Source organism: Struthio camelus, chromosome 1, assembly GCF_040807025.1.
Source record: "Struthio camelus isolate bStrCam1 chromosome 1, bStrCam1.hap1, whole genome shotgun sequence".
Lineage (NCBI taxonomy): Eukaryota > Metazoa > Chordata > Aves > Struthioniformes > Struthionidae > Struthio > Struthio camelus.
The window spans coordinates 80,730,783-80,743,660 of record NC_090942.1 but is presented as its reverse complement, the minus strand read 5'-3'; the positions used below and the strand labels follow the sequence as shown (position 1 = coordinate 80,743,660).

General features: G+C 43.5%; 2 protein-coding genes across 4 annotated transcripts in view; one reads left to right on the top strand and one right to left on the bottom strand.

The window, feature by feature from the left end:
- The window catches only part of TTC38 (tetratricopeptide repeat domain 38), a 25,761-nt gene extending 21,412 nt beyond the window's left edge, over positions 1-4,349 (bottom strand). Inside the window, exons 1-2 of the mRNA XM_068952917.1 lie at positions 4,193-4,349; positions 665-742 (exon numbers count right to left, since the gene is read on the bottom strand). Coding sequence (XP_068809018.1) covers positions 665-742; positions 4,193-4,216 — 102 coding nt within the window. The 5' untranslated portion in view covers positions 4,217-4,349. The remainder of the gene's footprint in view (positions 1-664; positions 743-4,192) is intronic.
- On the top strand, positions 3,428-12,878 carry PKDREJ (polycystin family receptor for egg jelly). 3 transcript variants are annotated; one of them, XM_068952841.1, is made up of 2 exons: positions 3,428-3,791; positions 4,780-12,878. In XM_068952841.1, exon 2 carries the CDS (start codon positions 4,791-4,793, stop codon positions 12,750-12,752), a length of 7,962 nt encoding a protein of 2,653 aa, XP_068808942.1. In that variant the 5' UTR covers positions 3,428-3,791; positions 4,780-4,790; the 3' UTR covers positions 12,753-12,878. The 3 variants fall into 3 exon arrangements, with proteins under 3 accessions (XP_068808942.1, XP_009677018.2, XP_068808953.1); XM_009678723.2 differs by lacking the exon at positions 3,428-3,791 and adding an exon at positions 3,934-4,024; XM_068952852.1 differs by lacking the exon at positions 3,428-3,791 and adding an exon at positions 4,331-4,438.

Genomic DNA, 12,878 nt, shown 5'->3' with positions numbered 1-12,878 from the left:
AGATGGCACTGTACTTTTTTCATTCTCCCAAGCAAGTAAAACTCAAAAGTGAACAAGAGAAATGAGTAAAAGAGAAACAACTTTCAGATAAGAGTTAGCTTAGTAGGACAATGGAGAAATCGTTTTCTTTAAGGCATTTCAGAAAGTAGTAGAACTAATAGTCTAGGTTTTTATGTAGTTTATGTCCAGTGGCGGATTCTCCAGTGCCAAGTAGGATGAGCTAGCTGGCTGGCTGCTGTTTTCCCCTACAGCTGCAGCATTTAGCATAGCTCTCTGCTACAAGGATTTTTCTGCTGTCTACTAGTGGCTGGCATTAGTAGCCACGTGGCAGCCTGATTTTGAGGTTCTCTCTTCTCAAAAAGAAGAGAGAAGTCGTCTTCTCTCAGAAACCTTGCATGAATGTAACGTCTTTTGAGTCCACAACCGTCCCGTTAGCTTTGGCTGAAATTAGCTAACAGATTCACACGTTACTGGGAAGAACCAAGGGGCACACATGCACACACATACAGAGTGATTGCTTAAGCTTTCTTTCCTAAAGAAATTAAACTAAAAATAGCTCGTTTCTAATCTTTCAGCTGATAGAAATTTAAAGACCATGTGCAGCAAACACTGTTTCAAACACAAGTCCCTTCAATTCACGTTCTCTCAAATTTTTCCCTCATACCTGGGTCAATGCAGCATCAAATAGCTTACAGGCTTCGTTGCTAGTAGTAGACAAGGTAAGTCCAGCATCCTCCCAGGCCTGCATAACAAACAAATATGAAACGGCTCATTTCATACATTGATTTTCTGGATTAAGCTAACATACTTTAAAAATTGATCATATTTTTAGATGTTCTTCAACCATTTTTAAAAAAAAAGGAAAAAGAAAAAGCTGGGAGGACAATGTGGACAGCCACATAAGCCTTTTATGTGGTTATAATTATATGGGAGAATCAATTAAATGAGGTTAGCAGGGAGAACCATAGTGGTGAAAGAGGTGACAAATTTTAGAATGTAGTAGAAGATTTCAACGGGCTATGCACCTTGTAACTCTAGAACCATCTTTAATTAAATACAATTCAATTTTTGGCTAGTCCCTCTCCTGCAGATACACCTCTTCTGAAATAGTGACATGGTAAAATAAAACCTTGTTTTGCTCTTTATGAAATCAATACCACAAGTAACACACAGGCCAAATAACCTGCTAGAGTAAATCCACCAAGTCACTGGATTTAAGCCAGCAAATAATTTGGACCACAAACTTGTGCACAGTCCTTATGTAAAGGAAGAACATGGCCATTTGGTAAAGCTAAAACAATATAGAATCAGGCTGTCACAGCTTCTTAATAAGTTATATAACACTGACCGAGATGTCTCACCTCCTAGAGTCAAACCGCTGGAAGATTAAAAGAGTTTATTTTACTAGGTGGGTGGTGGATATGCCATTTATCCAACAGTGGAATTAGCTATAGCAAATTAGTTCAAGATATTCTTTAAGACTGCTCTTATAAGCATCTCAGGAAACAAATGAAAAACCAAGTGACCATTCCAAAACGTCTAACTTAACTCGTATGACTGCCTACAGCAAACAGGTACGTATCATTAACTGCTTGCAGGCTATTTTCTTACACAGGATGGCTGCGCAACCATAAAGCCTGTCATTTCAGAAATGTGGGCACTTCCCTTCAAAACTTATTAACATTCTTTTATTATAGTTTTGGCATATTCCAACTGATCACTCTCCATTCAGTGTTCCTATACTGAACCCATTACTGCCTTTAAGACTGCAGGTGTCTCAAGCACAGACTTACATTTAGCACACCGTAAGTATATACACATTTAAGTATATACACATTTGAAGAGCTATACCAATCACTACAGGATCACTTTTATTCCATTACACAGAACTTGCAGGATACATATACAAAAAAGACCTGGAACAAGCTAATTCATACTCCTCTTAATGGGGGATTATTCCTTGCGTGCTCTGCAAGAATTTATCTAGTCTCGTTTTACAGTTTAAATTATTTCCTGGTTCTAATGACTCGACTGTCAAAAATTTTAAGTAACTAGGCAAAGACATCTATTTTAATAGCATTCTAAAGCTTTCTCACTGTGATTGGATTAAAGGCTCACATGCCAGCAGTTTAAGTACATGAGCGTTCAAATTACAAGCTTAAAGAACTAGACGAGAATATAAAGTTAGGCATTTTCTTTAAAAATCATACTTCATTCGGAAATAAGGTAAGGAGGAAAGTATAAAGGGTTAGGTCTACTACTTATAAGCTACCTTTCATGAAGCCCTGCAGATTAGGCCATGAACCACAGGCTCAAAATCACTAGCCTTCATCAACAACAACTGTCTGAAGTTGTTCTTTGTGCCAATGCCGGTCTCGCACAGCAGTTGTAAGTACTTTCTGAGCGGAATTTGTTACTCCATTTTGAGATATGTAATATGAATAATTGTACAAATGAAGCACAAATGAAAATGTTTGTGGGTGAGCATCAGAAAAAATAACAGAACAAGGGTTAATTAAAAAAAAGGCTTGTATTGATAACCGAGGACATTCTTCCCAGTTGATCAAACTGAGGAAGGTATTGTTTCTGTTGAGCCTAGAAAGCCTGAGCTCTGATAAGGCCACAGCACAGATAAATCAGCAATGGAAGACCCTCACTCTGGCAACAGGAGGATTACAGCAAGGCTGCATTGTTTCATACATGCCGTTATTTTTCCTGTTAGCCCACCAGGAAAACAGACTCTAGGAAAGAACCACTCCGTAACAACTGTTGACTCCCAAAAGATATGCCCCAAAACCTACTTTGCTGCTGCCAATTGAGAACCTAAGAGCCACGCTGAGGATGGAGGAGCCAGCACCCCTTGTCCTCTGTGTCGCACCTAAGTGACTCACAGCAGACTACTTGGACACTACTTAGTCTTGGTGCTTGCACGTACATGGGTGCGAGATGCTGAGCGAGTGAAATCTGTGACAGAATGAAGTGTTCATAGGTAAAAATCAGCTTGAGTTTTTTTTAAAACAACTATCGCTGTCCCCTTCTATAAGGTCCAGCACCGAGTTCTGTTGCATTAACTTCCTACAACCTTACTCTTTAACTCCAGAACAGACTGTTCTCTGTGATATTTCTTGGAGGAGAGTGCCACTGCCCTTACCCTTTATCCTGCTTTTGGGCAAGGCTAAAACCTTGCCCTCCTTCCTGCTTTAAGATGAGAGTTTAGTAACGGCATCTCGTGACTTTTTATCCATACCTTTGCCCCCTTTGGAGCCCGAGCTGGCTCTCAAGAACCTCTGCTTCTTCTGGGTTGCTGTGAGTGCACTCGCTATTGCTCAAGCGGTTGTTTTCCTGAGCTCTGGAGTTCACAAACCTCTGACACTCCCAGAAGGTCTTGAGCACGTCTTTTGCCTCCTGTCCTACTTAACTTTTTCTTATCTTATAAATCAGCAGGAATCACGCTGGCACCTCCTTGGACCTCTCAGTATTTCCTGATGAAGGGCATCGTTAATAGAACTTTTTTCAAAATTAACATATTTCTCTCGTTTAGCTGGTAACATGACGGTACGCTTTGAGTCACTCAAGACGCGGCTTCCTCTGGAAGCCTGAGCTACCTCTAACGCAACAGACTGCTCTTTGCAGATGTGACCTTTTGAAAACGGCACCGTTTGAACAAGCCACAGCTTTGGGTAAAAAATAAAAAATAAAAATATGGGAGGGGAAGAGAGAACTGCACTGCACTGGGAAGGAGAATTTGAAATCTTAGGCAGAGCTGGGAAGGAGAACAGCAAAGAGGACAGGTAAGCAGCTAATAAGGGACGTGCAACCGCAGCCGCAGGCGGACGGTGACCCCCGAGAGCTGGTTCAGAGCCCGCCCGGCCTCGGCGGCGCCCACGACGGGCGGGCGTTAAACGAAACGCCGGGACTTTCGGGCACGGTTGCACTCGCCGAAGCGCTGTGCGGGCAGAGGGGGGCCAACAGTGACTCAGCCGCTTTCTGAGACCGTGACCGCGCCCTCAGCCTTACTCTCTCGGTAAGGTTATCGGGGTGACCGCTAACGGCCGTACCAAAACCCGAGTCCCGGCGCCGCGGCCGGCGCTGCCGCCGCCGGTCGCTCAGCGGGCAGGGCCGCGCCGCCCCCGTCGGCCCCGGCCTCCCCGCCGGCCGCCGCAGCCCCTCTGCCCCCCGCAGCGGCCCTCACCTTGCAGTCCCGCAGCGGCGCCATGCTCCCGCTTTGCCTCTCGCCCGCTCCGCGCAGGAGGAGCCGGAGCCGCGCCGGGGCCGCTGGGCGCCGCCCAGGCCGTTGGCAGCCGCTGCCGGGCCCCTCCCTCGCGGTCCCCGCCGAGGGGCGCGGGGCGGGCAGGCGGCACCGCCAGCCCTCCCGGCCCCCTTGCCCCTCGGCTGGAGCGGCGGGGACGTGGGCGGAGCGGGGCTTTTGAGAAACCAGGTTTGGGGGGCGGGAGGGTTGTTTTGTTTTGTTTTGGGGTTGGTTGGTTTTTGCCGAGTGGGTGGGGGTGGGGGAGGTTGATAGAATGAGCCTGACAAAACCCACCGCCCCCCGGAGCGGGTGGGAGCCCGGGCTGTAGAGGTATCGCTCTCCCTGGCTGGGTGACTGCCCTGGGACCTGATGCCCGTTCGTTGCCCGTGGCCGGGCAGCTGGCCCCGGAGGGGCACGGCTGGCACCCCACCAGGCCCCCTCGTCAGCCGTGCCGTTGGAGGCGCGGGCTCCAGGCTGCTGCTCTGCGGCGGTCGGAGCAGTCGGGAAGAGCCAGGGTTTTTCTCTTTCAGGTCACGCCGCAATGCCAGGGCCTGCGCTCCCTCTTCTCCTCCTTGGGCTGCTCAGCTGCTTCCCCCCAGGCTCGGGAGCCGCCTCTCCTCTTTTCCAGCCGCCACCCTTGCTGGTCACCTGCTTGGGCCCTCACGGAAACATCTCGCAACAGCGGGACCACGAGGAGCGCTGGGTCTCGTGCCTCTGGAGCAGCACCATGAAGCTGCGTTACCAGCCAGCCCCAGGAGGGCGACCCAAAGCAGAGGTGAAGCCACAGCCCCCACCACATTGCTTCTGGTACCTGAACTCAACCTGGGTGAAGAACACCTCTCGCTGGTGGGGGCAGGTCATACTGCAGACAGGCCTCCTTCCAGGAAGCACTCCACCACCCACAGCCTCCAGCTTCATTACAGTGCAGTGCTCATCAGCTGCATGTGCGGCACCTGAGTGCCTTCATCACAACTTGAGCATTGAGATGTCTAGGCAGGATATGCGGCTCTTTGTACTTTGGCCACAGACTCACCTGATCCATACATGGCAGCCAGTAGAGCTGGGCTGGTGTGCACGCCTCAAGAGTGCAAACTGGCAGTACCGTTTCAGCAGCCGCGGAGGCAACCCATCTGCCTTTCTCATTCCCAGCAATGAGCATGAAGACACACTACCACCCTCTGTTTACCCAAGGGCCGAGTTGCAACAGGCTTGTGCCACCTACTACAGCTACCATTTGACTGTACGCTACAGACACCACGGGCTCTATGTAGCTTCCGTCAGCATTGAGCAGATGCCTCAGATAAGCCTCAATCTCTCTCTTAAAATAGAGCCTAACTTGCTGCATGTCCTCAGTATCAGCTCCAAGCTGCTTAGCGTTCCTCACCAGTCCCTTAGCCTCTCCTGGAGCCTTCAGCCCCTCGCACTTAGGACGCTGGCCTACAGGCTGGTGGACACACAGGGTATAGGAGGCTGGTTCAGTTCCTACAATTCTTTTACTTTGCAGAGCAACTTCTGTGCTGCACCCGCTCTTCAGAGGCTTGGTGAGATGGTGGTGGCCAGCCTCTACTTTCAGGCTGATGGAAAGAAGTTCAAAGAATTGACAGGAGAATTACATCTGTTCAATGGTACACTGGGCCTAACTGCAGGCGGAGAAACTCCTACCTATGTCAGCCTTCACCCTGGCAAAACCAAGAGAGGCAATCACATTTTCAGATACAACCATGGAACTTTTTATGCAACCAAAGAAAACAACAGCAGCATTTCCACAGATGGCTCTAACACACACTATGTATTCTACCAACACCAGGAGCTTTCCTACTTATTCTCCATTGAGTTTGTGAAGTTTCATTGGTATAAGTTCAATATCTACCTTTACATGCATCAGAAAAGGGCTTTGTTTAGGTCTCTGGTAGACAGAGATCTTGAAGTCCACATTTTCAACAGCAGTCCTTCGTTTCGGCAGAGCTTTATTTATTTAGTGTGGTTTATTCCTGTACAACATCCTATGCTACAATGTGAGTGGACTTTCAATCTCCAGCTTTTTGGAACCAAAAGAGACCATCTTATTCAGAATAACACTTACACATACAATGATCATGTAAGAAATGCCACACGTTTTGTCCGTCGCTCTGCTTTACCTTTTGATCCTGAGAAGTACGCAGGGTTTGTGGCAAAAGTGAATTGCACTAGGAGTGGGCTTACACCTGCTCTTTTAAGAGTCAGAGTCAATAATTATGCTTCAAAAACCATAGAATCATTGGTGGCTTGTCAGAAAAAGCCCTGTCGGATTGACATGGTTTGGATCCAGAGACCTGTTCTTCACACCTCTCTCTTACGTCATAAAAAGGGGGCATCTTTTTACCTGTTTGTCAAACTGCTAGTAGACTGCAATGTAGGTATAACTATTAGGCCTCTGTGGCGAATCTATCCTGTTGAGGACACAAAAGCTATTCCAGACTGGTCAAGACCTATAAACTCATCTATGATGTATGGTGTAAATACAATACGCATAACTGTTCCCAGTTTTACTTTAGATTATGGGTTGTATCTGTTTTATTTCTCTGTCAATATAACTCCCGTTTGGACCAAAACGATTCTCAGGGGCTCAGATAAAATTCATATTCAGATTGACAGAACGGATCTAGTTGCAAATATTGCAGGAGGTACATTCCGAACAGTGGGTTTTTCTGATAAGTGGACTCTTGATGGCTCTTCATCTTATGATCCTGATTCAAACAAAGGACTAAAGGGAATCCAGTTTACGTGGTACTGCACTAAAAGGGTATCAGACTATGCAAAAATGAAATTGAGTGTAGGAAAGAAATGTCATCCAGCCCAGAGAGATTTGAAATGGTTAACATCTTCAGGTCCAGTTCAGGCAGTGGCACCAGAAACCCTCCGAGGAAACACTATATATTACTTTCGTCTGGTGATTCGAAAAGACACAAGACAGAGTTATGCTGACCAAACTGTACATGTGAAGCCTGGATCCCCACCTCTTCTGAATGTGGTATGCATTGAAAACTGTGGTAGAACTGTAATCCCAACAGAAAGACTTACATTATCTGGAAAGTGCCTAAACTGCAGAATAAGCAGCCAACCAGTCTATCACTGGTCCCTTTTTTCTACAGAAAATAATTCTACAGAAATTAGATTTGATTGGTCTTCCAGAACCTCAACAGGGAGGTCTGGGGCTTACCTGTCTATACATGCTCTGAGCTTTATGAGTACTGCCTATCGATCCTGTGTACTTCTACTAAAAGTAAGTACTTGGGATGGTAGGTCATCAATCTACAGATACTCGTTTAAAATAAATTCTCCTCCACGGGTTGGAAAGTGTACCATCAAGCCACACTGGGGAATCGCATTTGTGACAAAATTTGTTGTTCGATGCAGAGGATTTTCTGATAGCAATTTACCTCTGACCTATAAAGTAATAGTAGCTTCCGATGTACCAAAAACTACCAAAATAAATTCTGTAGAGGAAAATACATTTGGCACAATTCTGTATTTTGGTTATCAGCCTGAAACTCCTCCATCTTTTCTCCCAGTTGGAGTACCCTCTCAGAAGTATACTTTGACAATTTATGTTCAAGTCTATAATTCCCTTGGGGCATTTACCCAAGTGAGCTTATATGTAAAAGTGCAGAACCCAGTTGAAAGTCGACCACTGGCTATTGTGTTTCATGAACTACTTGCCTCAGTAAGTGGTTCAAGTGCACCAATGACATCTTATCTCCAAACTGGAGATTATTTTAATGCAGGATATTTGGCTTACATTGCAGCCTCAGTCTTAAATTATATTAAAGGTGCACCAACTCTCCAAATATCTAAGGCTCAACTTCGGGAAAACCTCATTAAAATAGCCGTGAAGATTTCAACTGAGAGCACAGTAGAAATTAATCAAGTAGTTGCTTCTATTTTTCAAGTCACAGAGGAAGCTGGTGAAATAAATGTCAGATCACAAGAGCTTGCCATTAGGAAACTGAGAGAAGTAACTGAAGTGCTGAAAATACAAAGGAATGAGAGCCATTGGTCTGAACAAACAGAAATTCAGACCAGTGGAATACTAAGATGCTTGTCCAACATCCTGAGAGCTTCTCTTTTACATCGGAGGAATGTCAACGTAGATGGAATTAAACAAGTTTTCTCCATCATGGAAAATTTAACCGATGTAGTTTTCCAGGGCAAAGTCCCTGGAGAAATTGAAACTGTAATGGAAACAAAAAACTGGAGTATCACTTTGAACAAAAATGAAAATTGGAATGCTACAAATGATTTCTCTACCAGAAAAAACTGCAAGAATTGTTTTTATCCAAAGCTGAAAAAAGGGAATTATTCAGAATTGCCCAGGGATGCTGTGGTTTCCACTGCCCTTTATGAGTTTAATGAGAACCCGTTCCCTTGGTTAGGTTATACATCAGAAATCAAAACAACGGTGTTTGGGTTCAAAATGACAGAGACCAAGGCTAATGGGGATCTAATCGGGATCACGCCTGAAGGGGCAGACATTATTATTGCTAGGAAAGATAAGGAATCTTCAACTTTTCAGTTAGCGATAGGGCCTGATAAAACACAACATTACACAACTGGAGGATTTAGTGTTGAAGTGAACAGAAATACCAAGGAGGTATATATCCAGATTGTGACAAAATTAAAAGTTACTTTCAAGGTGTTAGTATTTGCAGGTGCTAATGTCACTCATGCTTCTCCTATAGCCACTTTTTCTGCGTTTCACAACATGCCAACAGCTGCAAGCAAAAATAAGCCATCTCATGCTGACTGCAACATTAAGGCTCCTTACGTTATCTGTCTCCCAAAGTCACTGTTGAGAGTCACAGCCCAAGAAAGTGGTACTGACAGTACTGGTAGTCATAATATCTCTATCATCCTGCTGTCACACTATGTGGTAAGGTATCAAAACACGAGACTAGTGAGCATATCCATTTTTAGTGATCAGTGCTTATTTCTGGATGGAGTTCAAAGTCACTGGAAAGAAGGCATGTGCAGGCTTGGCTCTTTTACCGATTGGCAAAGGGTGCATTGCATCTGCAATATGAAGTGGAGTCCCAGAAGACTGTTAAACCACACAGCATCAAACACATCCACTTTCAACATCAGGTTCCTGGCAGCCAAAGTAATAGTTACCCCCAACACAGTAGATCTGGAAAAATCCTTGATAGCAGACATACCTAAAAACCCTGTGACCCTTTTAACAGTGCTCTTTATTTTTTTAGTCTACTTTCTTTTGTCCTTCTGGGCCGTGAAAAAAGACAGGGCTGATAGAATCAGCAAAGACAGGATTATCGTTCTGCCAGACAATGACCCCTTTGACAAAGTGTGCTTTTTGCTCACTTTATACACAGGCAGTCGCTTGGGAGCTGGAACCACGGCAGATGTTTTTCTTCAACTCATTGGTCAGGATGGCACAAGTGATGTCCATTGTTTACAACACCCACATTTTCCATCTTTCCATCAGGGAAGCACTGACTCTTTTTTGTTAACTACTAAGAAAGATTTAGGAGACATTTGTGCCTTGAGGGTCTGGCACAATAACAAAGGCCCTTCTCCAAGCTGGTTCTTAAGCAGAGCCAAAGTTGAAAATATGTACACTAAGAAGATCTGGTTCTTTATTTGCAGGAAATGGCTTGCTCTTGACAAGGGCGATCACTTACTAGAAAGGACATTTACTGCCATGAATCCAAAAGCACCTCTATCCAGAATCGACTATTTTTTTATTAATCTTGCTGAAAACCTGATAGATGGTCATCTGTGGTTCTCGATTTTTGCTCATATTGTCACTGGCACTTTCAGTAGGCTCCAAAGGTTATCATGTTGTTTAGCAATATTATTATTAAACCTGCTTGTTAACATTATGTTCTTTAATGCTGACAAGAGTGAAGAATCTCCACTACACTTGAGGTATTTGAGATCAATAGCAGTAGGAGTTGAAAGTGCTTTGGTTACCATACCTGTGCAAATGATTATAATTGCCTTCTTCAGGTATTCCCAGAAGGAACCTTCTTCCTGGGGTGTGGCTCAGAAGCACCCAAAGGAAAGTCCAGCCCTCATGTCTGGAAATCTTAAGAACTGGAAGGAACACTTACAAAAATGGTACCTTTCAGAAACTTCAGCACAGCCTAAGAGTACTAGTTCCTTGGAGAACTTTCCTGGTGCTAGTAATTCACAGAGCTTCCAGAATTACAGAAAGATAATAAGCCAAGGAACTCCCCAAAACTGGAGTAACTGCACAATTTCCGAAAGAGATGCAAATGTAATTGCAGCAGAGAAGGACACAAGAACACAGGCTAAGGCCTGGCAGAGAAGACAACCATCAAATTCCAATTTTAGTAATAATAATGCAGAAGAAGGAGACAACTTTCAGAGAGAAAGGAAACCACTAAGCATCATCTCCATGCCCTTTCGCAAGAGACCACAGATAGTTTTTTGCTGGTGGTGTGTCTATCTCTCTTGGATATTAATTATAGCTGTAACTGGGCTATCGTCATTTTTCATTGTATTATATGGTTTGTCTTATGGCTATCAGACTTCATTAGAGTGGCTTTTAGCATCTGTAATTTCCTTTTTTGAGAATGTGTTTCTTCTTCAAACCCTAAAAATAATTTTTTTCTCAGCAGTGAGTACAGCTAGTCCAAAATACTGTGAAAACATCACATGGTTAACTCGGGAAAATTATTCTGAAATTAAGTTGGATAAAGCAACTATGAATGCAGATGAGATGAGAGAGATGCACTGTAAACTTGTTGAAATCAGAGGCAGTAAGCAGTATAAGCCTTTAGAAGCTGATGAAATTGCAATCATGTTGAAAAGGGCAAAAATTAAAAACAATGCACTTGTTTTTCTAAAAGATTTCATCAGTCACCTTGTTTTTTTGATACTTATATTAAATCTTGCCTATTCCACTGAGAACATCAATAGTTTTCACTACAACCAATTTATTCATAATCAGTTCTCTCTCAGACTCTCCAGTGTAGATAGGCTAGAACATATTTACACATGGGTGAATGGTGTGTTCTTGCCTTTGATCCATAATGACATTCAGCCGACCTTTCTTTCTGATAGCTGGTCCAAAATCGTTGGTTTGCCTAGGATGAGGCAAGTACGGGCTAAAGATACAGAGAAAAAATGTTTTCATCCTCACAGCTTTGTGAATAAATTTGTGATCAGTAAAAGCCCCTGTCTTCACAAATACGGCAGTGACATCCAAGAGAAAGGTGACTATGCTGGCACTTGGACAAAGATTGCCAATCATTACGTTTCCAAGGATGCCAGCAGTTATACTGGATTTACTTACCAGCCAAACAAGACTCCATGGGTGTATTACTCATATGGAGATTTGCACACATATGGACCAGCAGGATACACTTTTTACTTTTTCCCTGCAGAAGGAAGACCCAATTCAACGACGAGGCTGGATGTTTTACAAAAGAGCAGTTGGCTTGATGAAAAGACATGGGCTGTGATCATTGAACTAACAACATTTAATCCAGATGTACATCTGTTTTGCTGCATCTCAGTCATACTAGAAGTTTCTTATTTTGGGATCATCAACCCAAGCTTGTCAGTACATTCTTTTGCTCTCCCCATTTTTCAACAGCAAACTAAAGCTCAAATGTTTGTGTTTGTAATTGTCCTTGCCTTTCTCTTCATTTACATTGCAGACGAGCTTCACACCATAGGCCAAAAAAAGAAAGAATATATTAAAAATATTTCCAATATAATCAACTTAGGTTTAAAATCAGTATTCTTCCTTTTTGTGTTTTTAAAGGTCATAAAGTTTAAGATGGGAGCAGATATTGTGAAATTTTATTTACTTCATCCAAATGATTTCATTCATTTTCATGCAGTTTCTCATTTAGATCAGATTTTAAGGATTACTATGGGTTTTTTAGCATTTCTAGCAGTTTTGAAAACTCTAAGATATTCCCAATTCTTTTATGATGTGCGCCTGGCACAAAGATCTATCTTGGCAGCTCTTCCTGGAATCTCCTCCATGGCCCTGGTGGTGGTGGTGTACTTCTTTGTATTTATGGCTTTTGGCTACCTTGTGTTTGGACAGCATGAATGGAATTACAATAATATGATTCACTCAGCTCAGACTGTATTCTCTTACTGTGTCTCAGCTTTCAGAGACACTGCATTTTCATCCAACAGGTTACTGGGTGGTCTTTTCTTAGCCTCGTTCATGTTGGTGATGATCTGTGTCTTGATCAATCTATTCCAAGCTGTTATTATGTCAGCTTATGAAGATATGAAACAACCTGTGTATGAAGAACCATCTGGTGAAGCAGAAGTGGTTACTTTTCTAATTAAAAAGCTCAGAAAGATATGGTATCTTCTGATCCATAAAACACCCAGAACAGGTGACCCAGATCTTCTTCACAGTGTACTCTATGGGCACCCTCAGAGGAGACGTCACCGACATTTAGGGCTCAAGAAAAGAAAAATCAATGGCAAAAAAATGGTTTATCTTGTCATATGAGCAAGGCAGGATTTTGTATTGAGGACTAACTTTACTCTGTGATATTTATTTTTTCAAATAAATGCTCATAAATGTTTAAGATAACTATTTTTTTTTAAAGAAATTCCTAACACTCAACCACTTGCT

Coding starts and splice junctions, on each gene's coding strand:
- PKDREJ (XM_068952841.1), top strand. CDS start 4,791: ATGCCAGGGCCTGCGCTCCCTCTTCTCCTCCTTGGGCTGCTCAGCTGC.